This window comes from Electrona antarctica (genome assembly GCF_951216825.1).
Source record: "Electrona antarctica genome assembly, contig: scaffold_500, whole genome shotgun sequence".
Classification (NCBI taxonomy): domain Eukaryota; kingdom Metazoa; phylum Chordata; class Actinopteri; order Myctophiformes; family Myctophidae; genus Electrona; species Electrona antarctica.
In genome coordinates, this window is record NW_027638025.1 from 1 (window position 1) to 17,215 (window position 17,215).

A 17,215-nucleotide genomic window follows, 5' to 3' on the forward strand; every position below is an offset into this window, starting at 1 on the left:
CTGGTGAGTGGACCTGTTCCCTGGTGAGTGGACCTGTTCCTGACCCTACAGAAGTCAATGTGAGAAGTTGTGCGAACGGGGTGAACGGCCAGCCTGGTATCTTCGCCCCGGCTGGAAAAATCCAAGTGAAGCACATCGGGAGCAATTAGGGGTTCAGAGTCTTGCTCAAGGACACTCGGACACTAACTCTGGGTTCCCATCCGGTCACTCTACCCCTGAGCCACTGCCGCCCTCATGTACTATTGGTCGTGTTTGTTGTAGAATGTCTTGTTAATGTCTTGTCTTGTGTGTGTGTGTGTGTGTGTGTGTGTGTGTCCTGCCTGCCTGCCTGCGTGCCTGCCTGCCTGCCTGCCTGCGTGCGTGCGTGCATGCGTGCAGGTGAGTCTGTCCCAGAGTACCAGGTAGCGTTCCAGGCAGAGATGGGGAACCAGCCCAGCTTTGAAGACATGCAGGTTCTGGTGTCCAGAGAGAAGCAGAGACCCAGGTTCCCTGAGGCCTGGAAGGAGAACAGCCTGGTAAGAAACCCCTAACCCTACCATACATACCCTACCCTAACCCTAACCCTACCATACATACCCTAACCCTACCATACATACCCTACCCTACCCTAACCCTACCATACATACCCTACCCTAACCCTACCATACCCTAACCCTACCATACATACCCTACCCTAACCCTAACCCTACCATACATACCCTACCATACATACCCTACCCTAACCCTACCATACATACCCTACCCTAACCCTACCATACATACCCTACCATACCTACCCTAACCCTACCATACATACCCTACCCTAACCCTACCATACATACCCTACCCTAACCCTAACCCTACCATACATACCCTACCCTAACCCTAACCCTACCATACATACCCTACCCTAACCCTAACCCTACCATACATACCCTACCCTACCCCTAACCCTACCATACATACCCTACCCTAACCCTACCATACCCTACCCCTAACCCTACCATACATACCCTACCCTAACCCTAACCCAGGTTCCCTGAGGCCTGATGAGAAACCCCAAATCCTAACCCTAAAATAAGTTTTGCATCGTTTGCTACAACCAGTGCGGCCTCTTCCTTTCTTCAAACTTATGAACCAGACCAAAATAAATTATGACTAGATAAAGTGCCCCTCGGGGCACAGGTCTCCACCAGGGCAGGTCAGGTTGTGGCCTCCTGGTGGCGCTATAATAGGCCAATGTGTGTGTGTGTGTGTGTGTGTGTGTGCGTCCAGGCCGTGCGCTCCCTGAAGGACACCATGGAGGACTGCTGGGATCAGGACGCCGAGGCCAGGCTGACCGCTCAGTGTGCCGAGGAGAGGATGGCTGAGCTCCTATTGGTCAGAACCTCCACGACCTCTACGACCTGTACCACGCTGCAGAACCACAGGTAACACACTGAGCTCCTATTGGTCAGAACCTCTATGACCTGTACCACGCTGCAGAGCCACAGGTAACACACTGAGCTCCTATTGGTCAGAACCTCTATGACCTGTACCACGCTACAGAGCCACAGGTAACACACTGAGCTCCTATTGGTCAGAACCTCTACCACACTACAGAGCCACAGGTAACACACGCACGCACACACACACACACACACACACACACGCACACACACACACACACACACACACACACACACACAAAAATGGTAAATGGTGCATTTATATAGCGCCTTTATCCAAGGCGCTTTACATAGATTGTGCATTACATTCACCCATTCACACACACATTCATACACTGATGGCAGCGGAAACCATGCAAGGTACCATCCAGCACATCAGGAGCAATTAGGGGTTCAGTGTCTTGCTCAAGGACACTTCGACACTAACTCTGGGGGAGCCCGGGTTCGAACTGGCGACCTTGCGGTTACCATCCGGAGACTCTAACACACACTTTGATTTTGACAGTAAATTTGGAACCCACAATCACAGAATGGGCAGATGGACGGTTTCATAAGCGTTTTTTGGGAGTCAATGAAGTACATTTTTGCAGTTAAATTAATATACAAAAACAAAACATGAAATGTTAACCCATGGAGTTAAGAGGTTTCTGTCTCATCTCGTCTCACCTGTCAGGAACCTGTCCAACAGTAGGCATGGCCCCTCCCACAACACGGCCGACTCCGCCTCCTCCTACATCGAGGACCACCAGGTGGGCGTGGCCAATGGTCACCTGGCGGCGGTCGCAGCCGCAACCCGGGGAGGAGGGGGCGGAGTCACGGAGAGGAACAGGAACTCCATCAACTACGAAAGACAGCAGGCACAGGTGTGTGTGTGTGTGTGTGTGTGTGTGTGTGTGTGTGTGTGTGTGTGTGTGTGTGTGTGTGTGTGTGTGTGTGTGTGTGTGTGTGTGTGTGTGTGTGTGTGTGTGTGTGTGTGTGTGTGTGTGTGTGTGTGTGTGTGTGTGTGCGCGACGTGTGTGTGCGTGCGTGCAATATATATCTCCTGAAATTAACTGATGAATTTATCAATTTATTCACCTCACTCTCTCTGTGTGTCTCTCTCTCTCTCTCTCTCTCTCTCTGTCTCTCTCTGTCTCTCTCTGTCTCTCTCTCTCTCTCTCTCTCTCTCTCTCTCTCTCTCTCTCTCTCTCTCTCTCTCCATGCAGTGCCATGCTCGCTTGTCCAGTCCAGAGAGCAGTGTGTCTGCAGGATTGACGCCCAACACTGTGATGACCTCCATCTCGGAATCTGAGCACACTGGTACGCACGCGCACACACACACACACACACACACACACGCTTCCATCTAGGCTGCAGATGACGGAAGTGTGTGAGTCAACAGTCTGTCTGAAGAGAGCTAGTCGACCCGTTTATCTGACGACTCCCTGACGAATTTTAAACTCCTTTATCTCACAAAGATTGACAGTTTTAATATCCTGTAACGTCTCACCTCCAACACCACACGGCCCTCGACAAGATGGAACCCGTGTCTCTGTCTGTCATCTCACCTGACAGACACAGTCTGACACACACACACACACACACACACACACACACACACACACACACACACACACACACACACACACACACACACACACACACACAAACCTGTCTGTTTCTCTGTCATCTGACAGACACAGTCTGTCTAATAACAACCTGTCTGTCCCCTGGAGCACCGTACTGCTTCTCAGCCTTTTATTCCACGTGTGCAGTGCATAGACACACACGCACGCACGCACACACACACACACGCACGCAAGCACGCACGCACACACACACACTCTTGTTTTCTCAGACATGTTTACCGCATACAGGCCTCATATTATCAACCCTGTCGGGTGGAAACAGATCTACAAACTCCAACTTAATGCTTCCTCTCTGACTGCAGTCTACGATAGTATATATAGTTTAAACTTAAAGGAGAATCCCATGCAGAAGGCTTTCTTACCTTTCTTCTCCAGGGGGTGCTCTCCCCACTGCTCCAGTGTAACTGTTCCCTCTCATGTTGTCCTCCAGGGGGCGCTCTCCCCACTGCTCCAGTGTAACTGTTCCCTCTCATGTTGTCCTGCAGGGGGCGCTATTCCCACTGCTCCAGTGTAACTGTTCCCTCTCATGTTGTCCTGCAGGGGGCGCTATTCCCACTGCTCCAGTGTAACTGTGTGTTCTCATGTTGTCCAGCAGGGGGAGCTTTCCCCACTGCTCCAGTGTAACTGTGTGTTCTCATGTTGTCCTCCAGGGGGTGCTCTCCCCACTGCTCCAGTGTAACTGTTCCCTCTCATGTTGTCCTGCAGGGGGCGCTCTTCCCACTGCTCCAGTGTAACTGTGTTCTCATGTTGTCCTGCAGGGGGAGCTCTCCCCACTGCTCCAGTATAACTGTGTGTTCTCATGTTGTCCAGCAGGGGGCGCTCCTGTGTTCCTGCAGCTGACAGAGGAGGACCTGGAGGCCACCAAGCTGGACCCTAGAGAGGTGTGGTTCACTGTCTATCTCTCTCTCTCTCTCTCTCTCTCTCTCCCCTGTGTGTCGTATACCGTAGTATTGTATCATACTTTAATGTATTATATACACTATGTATTACTGATGAATTGAGTACATTGTTGGAGCACAATGGAAACAAGCCCCCTGGGGCTGTTAGGCCCCATTTACACTGGCAGACAAATCTAGCCTGAATTAGATCTGTGTCACATCAAGATTGAAATCCGATTGGTTTAATGGTCACATGACTCATTTAGACAAATCAGATTCCAATCTGGATGTGGCTCAGATCTGATTCAGGCTGGATTTGGCTGCCAGTGTAAATGGGGCCTCAGTGTTATCCTAACAGTACGTTTTAAAATGGGGCCTTAGTGTTATCCTAACAGTACCAGTGTAAATGGGGCCTTAGTGTTATCCTAACAGTACCAGTGTAAATGGGGCCTTAGTGTTATCCTAACAGTACGTTTTAACAGCGGGCGACAGCCAGACGCATTTTCCGGAAGTGCATTATGTGTCAATGTGACCCGGAAACTACTGGCGATAAGAGGTGATAGCAGGCGATGGTCGAAAAATGGGCGGAGAAACGTCGGCCGAAAAGATAAAAATAATTCATCTTTTGGGCGACGTCGCCCGGCGATAGTGGGCGATTGGGCGATAGCCAATGAAATTCAAGCGATGTCGCTTGAATTTCTTGAATTTAAATGGGTTAGTGTCAACAAACGTGTTAATAAAGTATGCAATCAATCAATGTACTCTCTCTTTCCTGCCTGTCTGTCTGTCTGTCTGTCTGTCTGTCTGTCTGTCTGTCTGTCTGTCTGTCTGTCTGCCTGCCTGCCTGCCTGCCTGCCTGCCTGCCTGTCTGTCTGTCTGTCTGTCTCGTCAGGTTGATAAGAACCTGAGGGAGAGTTCAGATGAGAGTCTGATGTCTCACTCTCAGAAACAGTTCTGTTCTCCCGACCTTCTGGCTGCCCCGAGCAGCACCCTGCTGCTGTACCCCCTGACCAGTCTGTCTGCTGAGGTGAGTACACTCAATAGTACATAGTTAATTGTACCGTAGCAGCAGGACAGCCATAATATTAATAGAACTGGCCAGACTGTAGTACCGTATACCTCTTTTTGAGCTCAAATATAATTGCAGTGTTTCAGATCGGGATTGTTTTCTGTACCTGTAGAGTGAAAAACCTTGTTCCCTGTGGTCTGTTGAGCAGGTGACCTCCACGCAGGGCCCGGGGGAACACTGCCTCCCCCTCCCCATCCCCCTCCCCAAACAGCACAACGTCCCAAAAAGACCCAGCACTCTGCCCCTCCAGCCCAGAACCAAGCACAGGTCCAACGTCAAGCAGGTACGGTACCTCTATACGGTCTCCACCTAACCCACTTGGTTGGTTTGGACAGCAAAACTTCTATTTTGGTCATATAATAGTCTTTGGTTGTTGCACTCTGAAAATAGCAGATCTACAAGCTCACAGCGCATCATAGCGCGGTGCGTTGTGAGCTTGTAGATCTGCTATTTTCAGCACGTAACCAAGTGTAAAATCTGCCATTACAACGGCATCAAGGCCCACAAAAATGTATTCTTGTCAGCGGAAATAAACTGTAGATTTAGTCGACTAAACTCTTACGATTATTTAGTCGACTAAAGAGTCTGGGTGGTTTCTAGGGCGTTGCTAGGGTGAACACAGTGTATTCTGGGTGGTTTCTAGGTGGAGACGGGCGTTGCTAGGGTGAACACAGTGTATTCTGGGTGGTTTCTAGGTGGAGACGGGCGTTGCTAGGGTGAACACGGTGTCCGTTGCCCGGGCGGCGGAGCCCCACCTGGTTACCGCGGCGACCATCAACAACAACACCGTCCCGGGCGTGGGAGGGACGCTGGCGGTGGTCGCCAACGGTTACAGCGCCGGCGTCCCCACCCTGGTGACCAATGGCATGAGAGGAGGAGGAGGAGGAGGAGGAGCCGGCGGACGGACCAATCCGGCGGGACCTCAGGTGAGTGTGGAAGTACATTTAACGTGCGGTATTTCTTTATGTCGTTTTACGAGAGTGTTTTGCCATTTTGTTATGCTTTTTATACCAATGGTTCCCATGTCGAGGACCCCCACAATGGAATCTGTATTTGGGAAAAACGTATTTTCCAATAATTGCGATGTAATAATTGTGATGATTGTGATGTAATTATTGTGATGTAATGATGATGTAATGATGATGACGCTCCGTCAGGTGGAGGAGGAGCCAGGCATGAGTGGGGGCGTGGACGGAGGTGAAGAGGGTGGGGCTTCGCTGCTCAACTGCAGTCCCGACGAATACCAGCCGCTGCTGAGCACCGGGCGACGCCCACACCAGGTCAGTCCCCTCAGTGGCGGGAAAAATAAACGTCATTCTTCCTCTACCAGCAAATAACGTCCCATAGCTGGGGGGGTTACGTATATATACGTACCTGGTAGAGAAAGAGTTTTAATGTGTTAATGGGTTATGTGACTAAAACAATGTCCTGCTGTTCTCAGAGCTACCACCAGGAGCTCCATCGCCCCCCCAACTCCAACAACAACAACAACAACCGAAGGTCGGAGGTCACCTGCCAGGATGCCGCCACCGCAGAGGTCGTGGGTTCGTCGCCGAGGGCAACAGAAGGCGATGGTGATGTCACCGTGACAAAGGAGGGGGGCGGGGCCACAGAAGACCGAACCCCCGACCGGATCACGGCGGCGGATCAGAATGCGGACCGGGGTGTCAGTAGACTGGTCTCACACGCCAGGCCAGAACCTGGTCCGGTCCAGATTGGATCGGTCTCAGTAGAACCAGTAGAACCGGTCCACACTGGACCGGTCTCAGTAGAACCAGTAGAACCGGTGAGCTATACGGTCCAGTCTGGACCAGTCCCAGTAGAACCAGTAGAACCGGTCCGCTGTGCGGTCCAGCTGAGGCCCAGCCGGGGGAGAGAGCGTCCTCACAGACCCTGTTCCCTGGACCTCTCTTCATCCACGTCTTCATCCTCCTCATCGTCATCAGGTGAGGTTGTTTTACGAGGCCTCGTCCACAGAAGGTATTTTTTGCCATGCATTAATACTAGCATAATTCTGCATAATGTAGCGGATTCGTATGAAAATCAACCGATAATCTACCGACTATTACTGACCCTAACCTCAGTCTTAACCGGCCACGTAAGTCCCCTAACCTCAGTCTTAACCGGCCACGTAAGTCCCCTAACCTCATATCGGTCTTAACCGGCCACAGTCTTTCTGTCTGTGTGTGTGTGTGTGTGTGTGTGTGTGTGTGTGTGTGTGTGTGTGTGTGTGTGTGTGTGTGTGTGTGTGTGTGTGTGTGTGTGTGTGTGTGTGTGTGTGTGTGTGTGTGTGTGTGTGTGTGTGTGAAGGAAATTCCACGCAGATAAGAATCTGTTGCATGGCCGACATACTGTGTGTGTAAACACCCACTTCTCTTAGAATTGTTCATGAACACCCCCACACACACACACACACACACACACACACACACAATGTGTTGAAAACATCTGATGCTATCTTCTGTTAGCAGACCAAACAATCCTGTCAGAAGAAGAGAGTGTGTGCGTGCGTGTGTAATGTAATGTCTCTCTCTCGTCAGTGTGCGGCTCAGCAGACTCGGGTCTCAGCCTGTCCGCGGAGAAGATCAAGCGTCGCGTCAAGACGCCGTACGCGCTGAAGAAATGGCCCCGCCCCTCCTCCTGGGTGGTCTCCACGGACACCAGCCTGGACCTGGACTTTGACCACACCCACTTCATCACATCATCGTCCTATCACCACCACGGCAGACCGGCCAGTACCGGCGGAGGAGGATTAGAAGGAGGAGGAGGCATGGCCAGAATCAACCAATCAAAGTCCAGCATGGCTGTTTTCTTGGTCGGGGTGGGCGGAGCCGCCACAGCGACCGTGACCTCCTCATCCGGCTCGGAGGACCAGGACGGGTTGACCTGCCTCTGAGCTTTGATGGCGTCTAATGTCTTACTTGTATGTCTTCAAGGAGATGCTTCATTTCTCCTCATTTCCTGTTTTGTCCTTTTTTTAAATCCTTTTGTCAATCTCCGCCCACATTCCTGCCCCTCTTCGTGCTCCATTGGTTGTTGTTGCTCGGTTGGACAAAAATCATCTCTCTCTCCAACCACTGCCGTCGCGGAAACTTGACTTTTTTTTTCAAGTGGCCTCCCTATTGACATTTAACGTATTCAATTCTTATTTTGAATACAAAAACTGGATTTATTTTATTTTATTTTTATTTTTTATTTTTTTTAAACTCAGCATATACAACCAGAAGGTGGCATAACAAAGGAACCAATCAGAATGCTGCAATGGGTCAAGGCTGATTTCAACATGGCGTCCCTATTTTAGGCGGGAAAAGTACAATATTTGCAATGTAATGCAGTATAAAGTATAAAGACATTTTAAACATTCAAGTAAAGTAAGAGTACCTCTAAATGTGTACTCGAGTACAGATGTAATGCAGTAGAAGTATAAAGTATAAAATGTGTACTCGAGTATCGCACTTTGAGTAAATGTACCATTTACTACATTTGTGACCAGATTTGACTGAGAGACTGCCATCGCGCAAATTCCAGCTTTTCACCAGAGGAGAAAAACCTTTTTTTTTCTTTTTCCCAAAATGAGTTAATAGCAGAGGCAGACTCGTCACATACTAGAGCATGTCTGAAATAAGTGTCAGAGCTGAAATCGACATGTAAATATGAAATAAATGCTTAAACATGTAGCTAGGTGTAATGTTAGAGACCACAGAAGTGAACCTTTCAAGCCTGTTTTCTCAACTCGCTGTTTTCTGCAAGACATTACTCTATAAGCCATATCACCAAAACTGGAGGGTCAAACTGAACAACCAATATGCCAATTTGAAGCCATGATTCCCTGCTTTCACATGACATGAAAAAACAAAAATTCAAAAAAATCCAATGGCAGTCCCTCAGTCAAATTTAGTCACATTTAGTTACTTCACACCACTGAGAGCGGGGGGGGGGGGGGGGGGGATGCACATCACTACCACCCAGCCAATGGGAGGAAAACGAATGAAAACGACCGGCTCGCGTTTTGAAAGGCATTCACGTGCCAATGAGTAGCACAAAAAAAAAAAAGTCTCCCTCTGCGAGATGGAAGGTGATTGGATAGCTGTGCTGTAAACACGCCCCCTCTCTCACTGCGTATTGGCCAGTGAGAGCTAGTGGGCCATGCTAGTTGCCATGTTAGTTAGCTAGTTAGTTAGTTAGCTAGTTATCCTAGCCAGTTAGCTATAGTTTATTAGTAGCAGTGGTGGAAATTTTAATTAAACATTGACTTGAGTTCAAAAGTACAAAAGTATTGGCATCAAAATGTACTTAAAGCACCAAAAGTAGGAAGCACTCATTATGCAGAATGTCCCATTTCAAGTTTTCAATTGTATATAAAATCTTTTGAAAATGGCTGAAATGTAGGCTATATATATATATATAGGGCTGCAGTGCTTCATTTTGTAATAATAATAATCAAAATCTACAAAGTAACTTAACGTTTTCAAATAATTGTAGTACAATATTTGTACAGTACTGGAGTAAAAGTACTCAAATTTTGAAATACTGTATTTGTATTCCAAGTCTCTTCTTGGTGGACACACTGCCTTTTGTGGACTCCTGGTCAACAGATGGCGCTCTCCTACTCACACACACAGAAGTTTGGAAAAGTGCAGGCTGTGATTGGTCAGAATAGCCGTGATGCGTTCTGCGCTCATGTGTGCTAATAGGCTGATCTTGGCTGTTACTCCGAAATGTTTTTTTTTCTTTTAAATCTAGCTATGCATTGTTTGTTGTACAGAACTATTTCCTTTTGTTTTCACTTTCATTTAGGGAGGCACTGATATATCGGCCACATATCGATATCGGTATCGCCCGATATTTTGCCGTTATCGTGTAATATCGGTATCGGCGAATCAAGCTGACATTAAGCGATGGCAGTAGCCGATTTATCTATTGTTACAGTTTAACCCATTTAGGCCTGACGTCGAAATAAAAAAAACGTTCGCTCTGAAAGAATATATATTCAAAGATTTGTGCCGCATTTTTACGATTTTTCAAAAATAGCAGACCTACAAGCTCGTAGCGCGCCACTCGGTGGCGCGCTATGAGCTTGTAGATCTGCTATTTTTCAATAGCTAAAGTATAACATAATGCTTAGTTAAAACACCAACATTTACCTTACCTCCCGTTGTTGTCGATCGCATCGATAGTGTTGTGGCTATTGTTAGCTGCTACACACACATTCACAACAACATCCGGTCCGTTGGTAAAAGTGCTCCGGGCGCTATAAACGATGGGCACATTTTATTAATGGATTAAATAACCCTTAAGGTGTTAATAAGCAGCCATGTTGCGTTGACTCTGTTGGTGTATCTGCAGCCTATCAAGCTGTGTAGATTCTGAACAGTGATTTCTTATAATGGAGATATATTTGTTTATTTGTAACACAAAAACGAAATAAACATATATCCGTATTAGTATCGGCTATCAGGATAAATTGATATTTTAAAACATCGGTATCGGCCAAGATACTTCTATATATCATAAAACATCGGTATCGGCCAAGATACTTCTATATATCATAAAACATCGGTATCGGCCAAGATACTTCTATATATCATAAAACATCGGTATCGGCCAAGATACTTCTATATATCATAAAACATCGGTATCGGCCAAGATACTTCTATATATCGGTGCTTCCCTAGTTTTATTTTGACACTCTGTCTCGTTAGAGAGAACTAGTTAGGTCACCAACTAGTCTCTCGTTAGAAACGATTGTGGTGGAACGGAGAGAAATATCTAGAAAAGAGAAGAAAATAGAATGCAGGAGTTGAGAATCAGAAAGTCAGCTGTAATAAAATAAAAATAATCATAATCATAATAATAAGAGTTAGAGCAATCAGTCTGTGAGAACTAAAGACACTCCCCTGCGTTATATATAGATATATATCAATATTTTTATTTGAATAAGTCTTTTTTCCCCATGTGTGTCCACTATCAGACCTTTGGTATCATAACTTAAAAATGTGCAATAGCCTTTAACTTCAAAGTGCTTTTTAAAATATTACTTTAGTGTGTGTGTGTGTGTGTGTGTGCGTGCGTGTGCGCGCCTGCGCGCGCGTTTTCAGTCATAAAGCTATCGTCATATGTACTATGTAAGCAGTGTGAGTGTGTGTGTGCGTGCGTCATATTGTAAGCTGTGTGTGTGTGCGTGCGTGTGTAGTATGTACTATATGTAAGCAGTGCACTACTGCACTTATAACTTGTATCGTTACGACCATCATGTCAATCATGTGTAAAGTAAACGCCCCCGATCAGTGACATCATCAAACGTCTTTGTCTTCCCAACCAATCCCGTTGCAAGCTGAGAAAGAGAACCAATCAAATGTCAAGGGGGGGAGCGGAGTGCCTCAGGCCTCTATGCTAGTGTCTTTTCTGTTAATGTGTGTGAAAGTTTTTGCAGAAAAATGGCAGATCTACAAGCTCACAAAAGCTTGGATTAGACCGATTAGACAGGTCCAAGTACAGTTGTAGATCAAGTCTCTTTCTCGGAAGACTGGAGGGTTTATTTAAGTTACTTAAGTAATTTAAGTCACTTAACCCATTTTGACCTGAGATCAGATTCTAAAAATGTCTTCTGCATCCTGACAGTTTTCTGAAAAAGCTATGTTTCTATGTCAGTCGTTCTTCAATTTTTCTAAAATAGCAGACCTACAAGCTCGTAGCGCGCCACTCGGTGGCGCGCTATGAGCTTGTAGATCTGCTATTTTTCAATAGCTAAAGCATAACATAATGCTAACACCAAAAGGGGTTCCCGTCCAGAATGGGTTAAGTAATTTAAGTCACTTAAGTCATTTAACTCATTCGAGGCTAAGGACTTTTTAATGAAATCCCGCACCGCCAACAACGTCTTTCCCCGTCAGCCTCAAGGCATTGAAACAAGAGCAAGGTGGTGGATGAGGCCTTTCTAGGCCTTTTTATTATGGAGTATTCCATTTCAAATAGCGCTGGATGAATAAAGCATCTGTGTTTAGTGGCTCAATAGCTCTTCCCCATCATGGCGGCGGTGGTTCAGAGGTAGAGTGGCTGGATGGTAACCGCAAGGTTGCCAGTTCAAACCCGGGCTCCCCCAGAGTTACTGTCGAAGTGTCCTTGAGCAAGACACTGAACCCATAATTGCTCCCGATGTGCTAGTTCGTGCCTTGCATGGTTTCCGTTGCCATCGGTGTATGAATGTGTGTGTGAATGGGTGAATGTAATGCACAATCTCTGTAAAGCGCCTTGGATAAAGGCGCTATATAAATGCACCATTTACCATTTACCATTTATCATGACCGCGTCTAAAATATGAATGCCTCTAAAGACTCTTATCCAGTGATTAGTCCGATCAGCGCGACCACCTTCGCCATTGCTGTTTTGGGGAGACGAGGAGGCGCTCTTCTTCTACAACCAAATAGAATGGTGGTGAACGGTGGCGGGCGCTGAACTATCGCCCCCCCTGGTGCTGGCGGGGGTTGAATTAAGTCATTTAACCCATTTAGGCCTGACGTCGAAATAAAAAAAAACGTTCGCTCTGAAAGAATATATATTCAAAGATTTGTGCCGCATTCTTACGATTTTTCAAAAATAGCACACCTACAAGCTCGTAGCGCGCCACTCGGTGGCGCGCTATGAGCTTGTAGATCTGCTATTTTTAAATAGCTAAAGTATAACATAATGCTTAGTTAAAACACCAAAAGGGGTTCCCGCCCAGAATGGGTTAAGTCATTTAAGTCCCGGGTCCCCAGAACACTGGGTCACTGGCTCTTTAGGTTTTTTATAACGTTAGTTTTATTATTATAAAATGATGCCTTTTCATGATGCAATGTATCCCTTTTATTTTCCATGTATTTTCCGTGGTTTATTTGTGGGTTAATATAAAGATTCCACAACCTATACATTCTATTAGTACGGCGGTTCTCAAAGTGGGGTCCGGTGACAGGGACCCCCCCCCCACGGGGTCCCTGTATTATACTTAGGCCAATCAACAATAGCCGATCTACAAGCTCACAACATGACACACTGTGCTGTGATGAGCTGTAAGCTTGACGAAACAAAGAAAAAAATCTGGAAAGAATTTGAATTTTGTTTGGAAGTTTGGAACCACAGATTTAACCTTCCTGGTGTTATGGGTCTCCCATAAGATAATGTTTTTTACGGCTCTGGGACCCCCGGTTTCACCTGAATTAGGCTATACGGCCCCCCATTTAATGGCATTTCTCTGGGACCCCCATATATATTGTAAAATGAAACCTAATTTAACTCTTGAGTGTTACACATGGAACCAAAATGGAGCCGTTAGGGTCCATTTGGTTCCATTTGTACACTCTCACAGTTACAGACCCATAAGGGGTCCATTTGGTTCCTAACTGTCATTCAGCTGTGGGGACCCCCTGGAACTCCCTCAAGGACCCCTGGGGGAACCACTGCATTAGGCCATTAACCCATTTTGACCTGAGATCAGATTCTAAAAATGTCTTCTACATCCTGACAGTTTTCTGAAAAAGCTATGTTTCTATGTCAGTCGTTCTTCGATTTTTCAAAAATAGCAGACCTACAAGCTCGTAGCGCGCCACTCGGTGGCGTGCTATGAGCTTGTAGATCTGCTATTTTTCAATAGCTAAAGCATAACATAATGCCAACACCAAAAGGGGTTCCCGCTGAAAATGGGTTAATGCCAGTACTTGTACTTTGTTCCTCATACTGTATATTATATCCAGCCATGTGTACTATAGTGTAAATACTGCTGTACTGTACTGTACATACATACATAGCTGATGATACTCGGTGTGTGCGGTAACCGTTGATGACATTTGATTGGGACAGAGAGCTAAAAGTAAAAAATGAACCTGGACCCTGAACTGCTTCTGAACAGATTCTACAAAATGTCTTCTAAACACTGACTGAATATACTTCTGAAAACCCTTATGCTTCTTATATCAGTTGTTCTCAAACTATTTCATGTCAAGGACCCCCAAATATATATGTAATAAGGGCCTTTCTCGGCCCCACCCCTCTCCAATTGTTTATATTGTGTTTAGTTTCCAAGATGGCCGCAGCACCAGGAGGGGGTGGGGCGGAGTTGAGAGGGTGGGGTCGACATATGCCCTTAGTGGGCACACATTCAAGACACCTGTCTTGTGTCTGTGTTTAATGGCTGCTCCAATGCATTTCCAATGGAAGCCCATATGGCAGGGTTCCCCAATAGGCGGCCCGCGGGCCATTTGCGGCCCGCAGAGCGCCCCCTTGCGGCCCGCGGAAGAATATATAAAAAAAAAAAAAAAGGGGGTGCCAGATATAAATGGCATTAAATGGGGGTCAGTAGCCTATGCATGTCAAACTGGGCATCCTTTTCAAATGGGGTCTTGCCCTGAAAATGAATTTTCAGGGCAAGACCTCGACCTCACGCGTGCGGACTCGGCCCCCAGCCTGGTACCCTAGTCAAAATATGGCCCTTGAGGAAAATTAATTGGGGAACCCTGCCATATGGTTTGCAAACATTTAGTTTGATGGGGGGGGGGGGGGGGGGGGGGCAGAACACATCCATCAAAGCTGTGTTCAAACACAAGTCAGGTGTCAGACACAAGGCAAGTGTCTTGAATGCAGCTCAGTAAGGGCATATGTCCGCCCGCTCACCTCCGCCCCACCCCCTCCTGGTGCTGCGGCCATCTTGGAAACTAAACACAATATAAACAGTGGGAGAGGGGTGGGGCCGAGAAAGGCCTTTATTGGCCGCTGGACCCCCATCTGAAAATATGATGTTCCAGGGACCGACCCCCCCAGAAGCAAACGTTTGAGTTAAAAAAACGTTCGCTCTGAAAGAATATATATTCAAAGACACATTTTCACGATTTTCCAAGAATTGCAGATCTACAAGCTCGTAGCGCGGCATGAGCTTGTAGATCTGCTATTTTTCAACAGCTAAAGTATAACATTATGCTTAAAACACCAAAAGGGGGGTGTGTGTGTGTGTGTGTGTGTGTGTGTGTGTGTGTGTGTGTGTGTGTGTGTGTGTGTGTGTGTGTGTGTGTGTGTGTGTGTGTGTGTGTGTGTGTGTGTGTGTGTGTGTGTGTGCGCGTGCGCGCGCGCACCTGAGAGCGCCTCCTCAGGCGGTCTCTATATCTGCATCTAACTGCTATAGGTTTATACTCCAGTTTTGTAAAATACAAAGAAATGAAATGTTTAGACAACGTAGCGCCCCCTAGCTGTATCTCTGGAGCTCAATAAAGATTATGTTACTGAAAACTAACATCCGAACCCGTGTCTTCTTTCAGCATGACCTCATCAGGAAACCTACAATGGACACCGCTGGCTTTTTAGTGCATGATATAAAGTCAGCCGTGTCTTGTGTATGGGTAGCTCAGTGGCACTGTTGTTTTTGGCAGTACATTTTGATTTTAGTTTTAGTCATAGTCTCTTGAATAGTTTTCATTTAGGACTAAATATCATAAGATTTTAGTCGACTAAATCTACAGTTGATTTAGTCGAACAAAATGTATTTTGATGGGCCTTGTTGGCGTCGTTAGCCCACAACGCGTCGCAGCGCGACTACCTTTTACAACAAGTGTAAAAGGTAGTTCAGTGGGTAGAGCTCTGTCTTGTGTCCTGGTAGCTCAGTGGGTAGAGCTCTGTCTTGTGTCCTGGTAGCTCAGTGGGTAGAGCTCTGTCTTGTGTCCTGGTAGCTCAGTGGGTAGAGCTCTGTCTTGTGTCCTGGTAGCTCAGTGGGTAGAGCTCTGTCTTGTGTCCTGGTAGCTCAGTGGGTAGAGCTCTTCTTGTGTCCTGGTAGCTCAGTGGGTAGAGCTCTGTCTTGTGTCCTGGTAGCTCAGTGGGTAGAGCTCTGTCTTGTGTCCTGGTAGCTCAGTGGGTAGAGCTCTGTCTTGTGTCCTGGTAGCTCAGTGGGTAGAGCTCTTCTTGTGTCCTGGTAGCTCAGTGGGTAGAGCTCTGTCTTGTGTCCTGGTAGCTCAGTGGGTAGAGCTCTGTCTTGTGTCCTGGTAGCTCAGTGGGTAGAGCTCTGTCTTGTGTCCTGGTAGCTCAGTGGGTAGAGCTCTGTCTTGTGTCCTGGTAGCTCAGTGGGTAGAGCTCTGTCTTGTGTCCTGGTAGCTCAGTGGGTAGAGCTCTGTCTTGTGTCCTGGTAGCTCAGTGGGTAGAGCTCTTCTTGTGTCCTGGTAGCTCAGTGGGTAGAGCTCTGTCTTGTGTCCTGGTAGCTCAGTGGGTAGAGCTCTTCTTGTGTCCTGGTAGCTCAGTGGGTAGAGCTCTGTCTTGTGTCCTGGTAGCTCAGTGGGTAGAGCTCTGTCTTGTGTCCTGGTAGCTCAGTGGGTAGAGCTCTGTCTTGTGTCCTGGTAGCTCAGTGGGTAGAGCTCTTCTTGTGTCCTGGTAGCTCAGTGGGTAGAGCTCTTCTTGTGTCCTGGTAGCTCAGTGGGTAGAGCTCTGTCTTGTCTCCTGGTAGTTCAGTGGGTAGAGCTCTGTCTTGTGTAGCTCAGTGGGTAGAGCTCTCGCCTGTGGACCGTGTCATCGACCCACAGCTGTAGTTGTATGATAAAGGGGGAGTGGTTAGGGGAGGGGCTGATAGTGTGATGTCACTATATTACTGTTTATTTCATTGGCCCGTTTGACTGTCAAGGGTTCAGCCTCCAGGAAGAAACCATTGCACATAAAAACGACTCCAGGGTGCTCGTAGCGCGGCACTGAGTGCCGCGCTACAAGCTTGTAGGTCTGCTATTTTTGAAAATTGGTGAAAATGAAAAACCTCATGTTTCTCTATCAGTGGTTCTCAATATTTCCCTCTTGTAGGTCTGCTATTTTTGAAAAATTGTGAAAATGAAAAACCTCATGTTTCTCTATCAGTGGTTCTCAATATTTCCCGCTTGTAGGTCTGCTATTTTTGAAAAATAGCAGACATACAAGTGGCACCGAGTGCCGCGCTGTGAACTTGTAGGTCTGCTATTTTCTACAGAAGCAAAGGTTTGACGTTTGCGCGCGCCTACGTCGACTAGAAAGGTCGCCCGGGGACGTACTACAGTTCCGCGCGTGCGTCTCGGGGAGCTCTATAACATATCCGAAGATCAGACCGGAAGGCCTTACCGTTGTGGCGTTCTACAGAAGCAAAGGTTTTAAATAGTAGACCTACAAGCTCGTAGCGCGCCACTCGGTGTAGTGGAACGTTCACGCGTGCCATGTCGACTATGAAGGTCGCCCGAGGACTTA

The 17,215-nt window shown here is 47.1% G+C and overlaps 1 protein-coding gene across 1 annotated transcript; it reads left to right on the forward strand.

The window, feature by feature from the left end:
- Nucleotides 1–378: 378 nt before the first annotated feature.
- Nucleotides 379–8,792, forward strand: LOC306918452 (bone morphogenetic protein receptor type-2-like; the record flags this gene model as incomplete). Its single annotated transcript, XM_079531354.1, has 12 exons — nucleotides 379–515; nucleotides 1,255–1,409; nucleotides 2,101–2,290; nucleotides 2,633–2,726; nucleotides 3,869–3,936; nucleotides 4,826–4,960; nucleotides 5,151–5,285; nucleotides 5,698–5,928; nucleotides 6,160–6,282; nucleotides 6,444–6,948; nucleotides 7,543–8,343; nucleotides 8,425–8,792. Coding segments are annotated over 11 exons (2,129 nt in total), but the record flags the coding sequence as incomplete, so codon positions are not given.
- Between the last annotated feature and the right edge of the window lie 8,423 nt (nucleotides 8,793–17,215).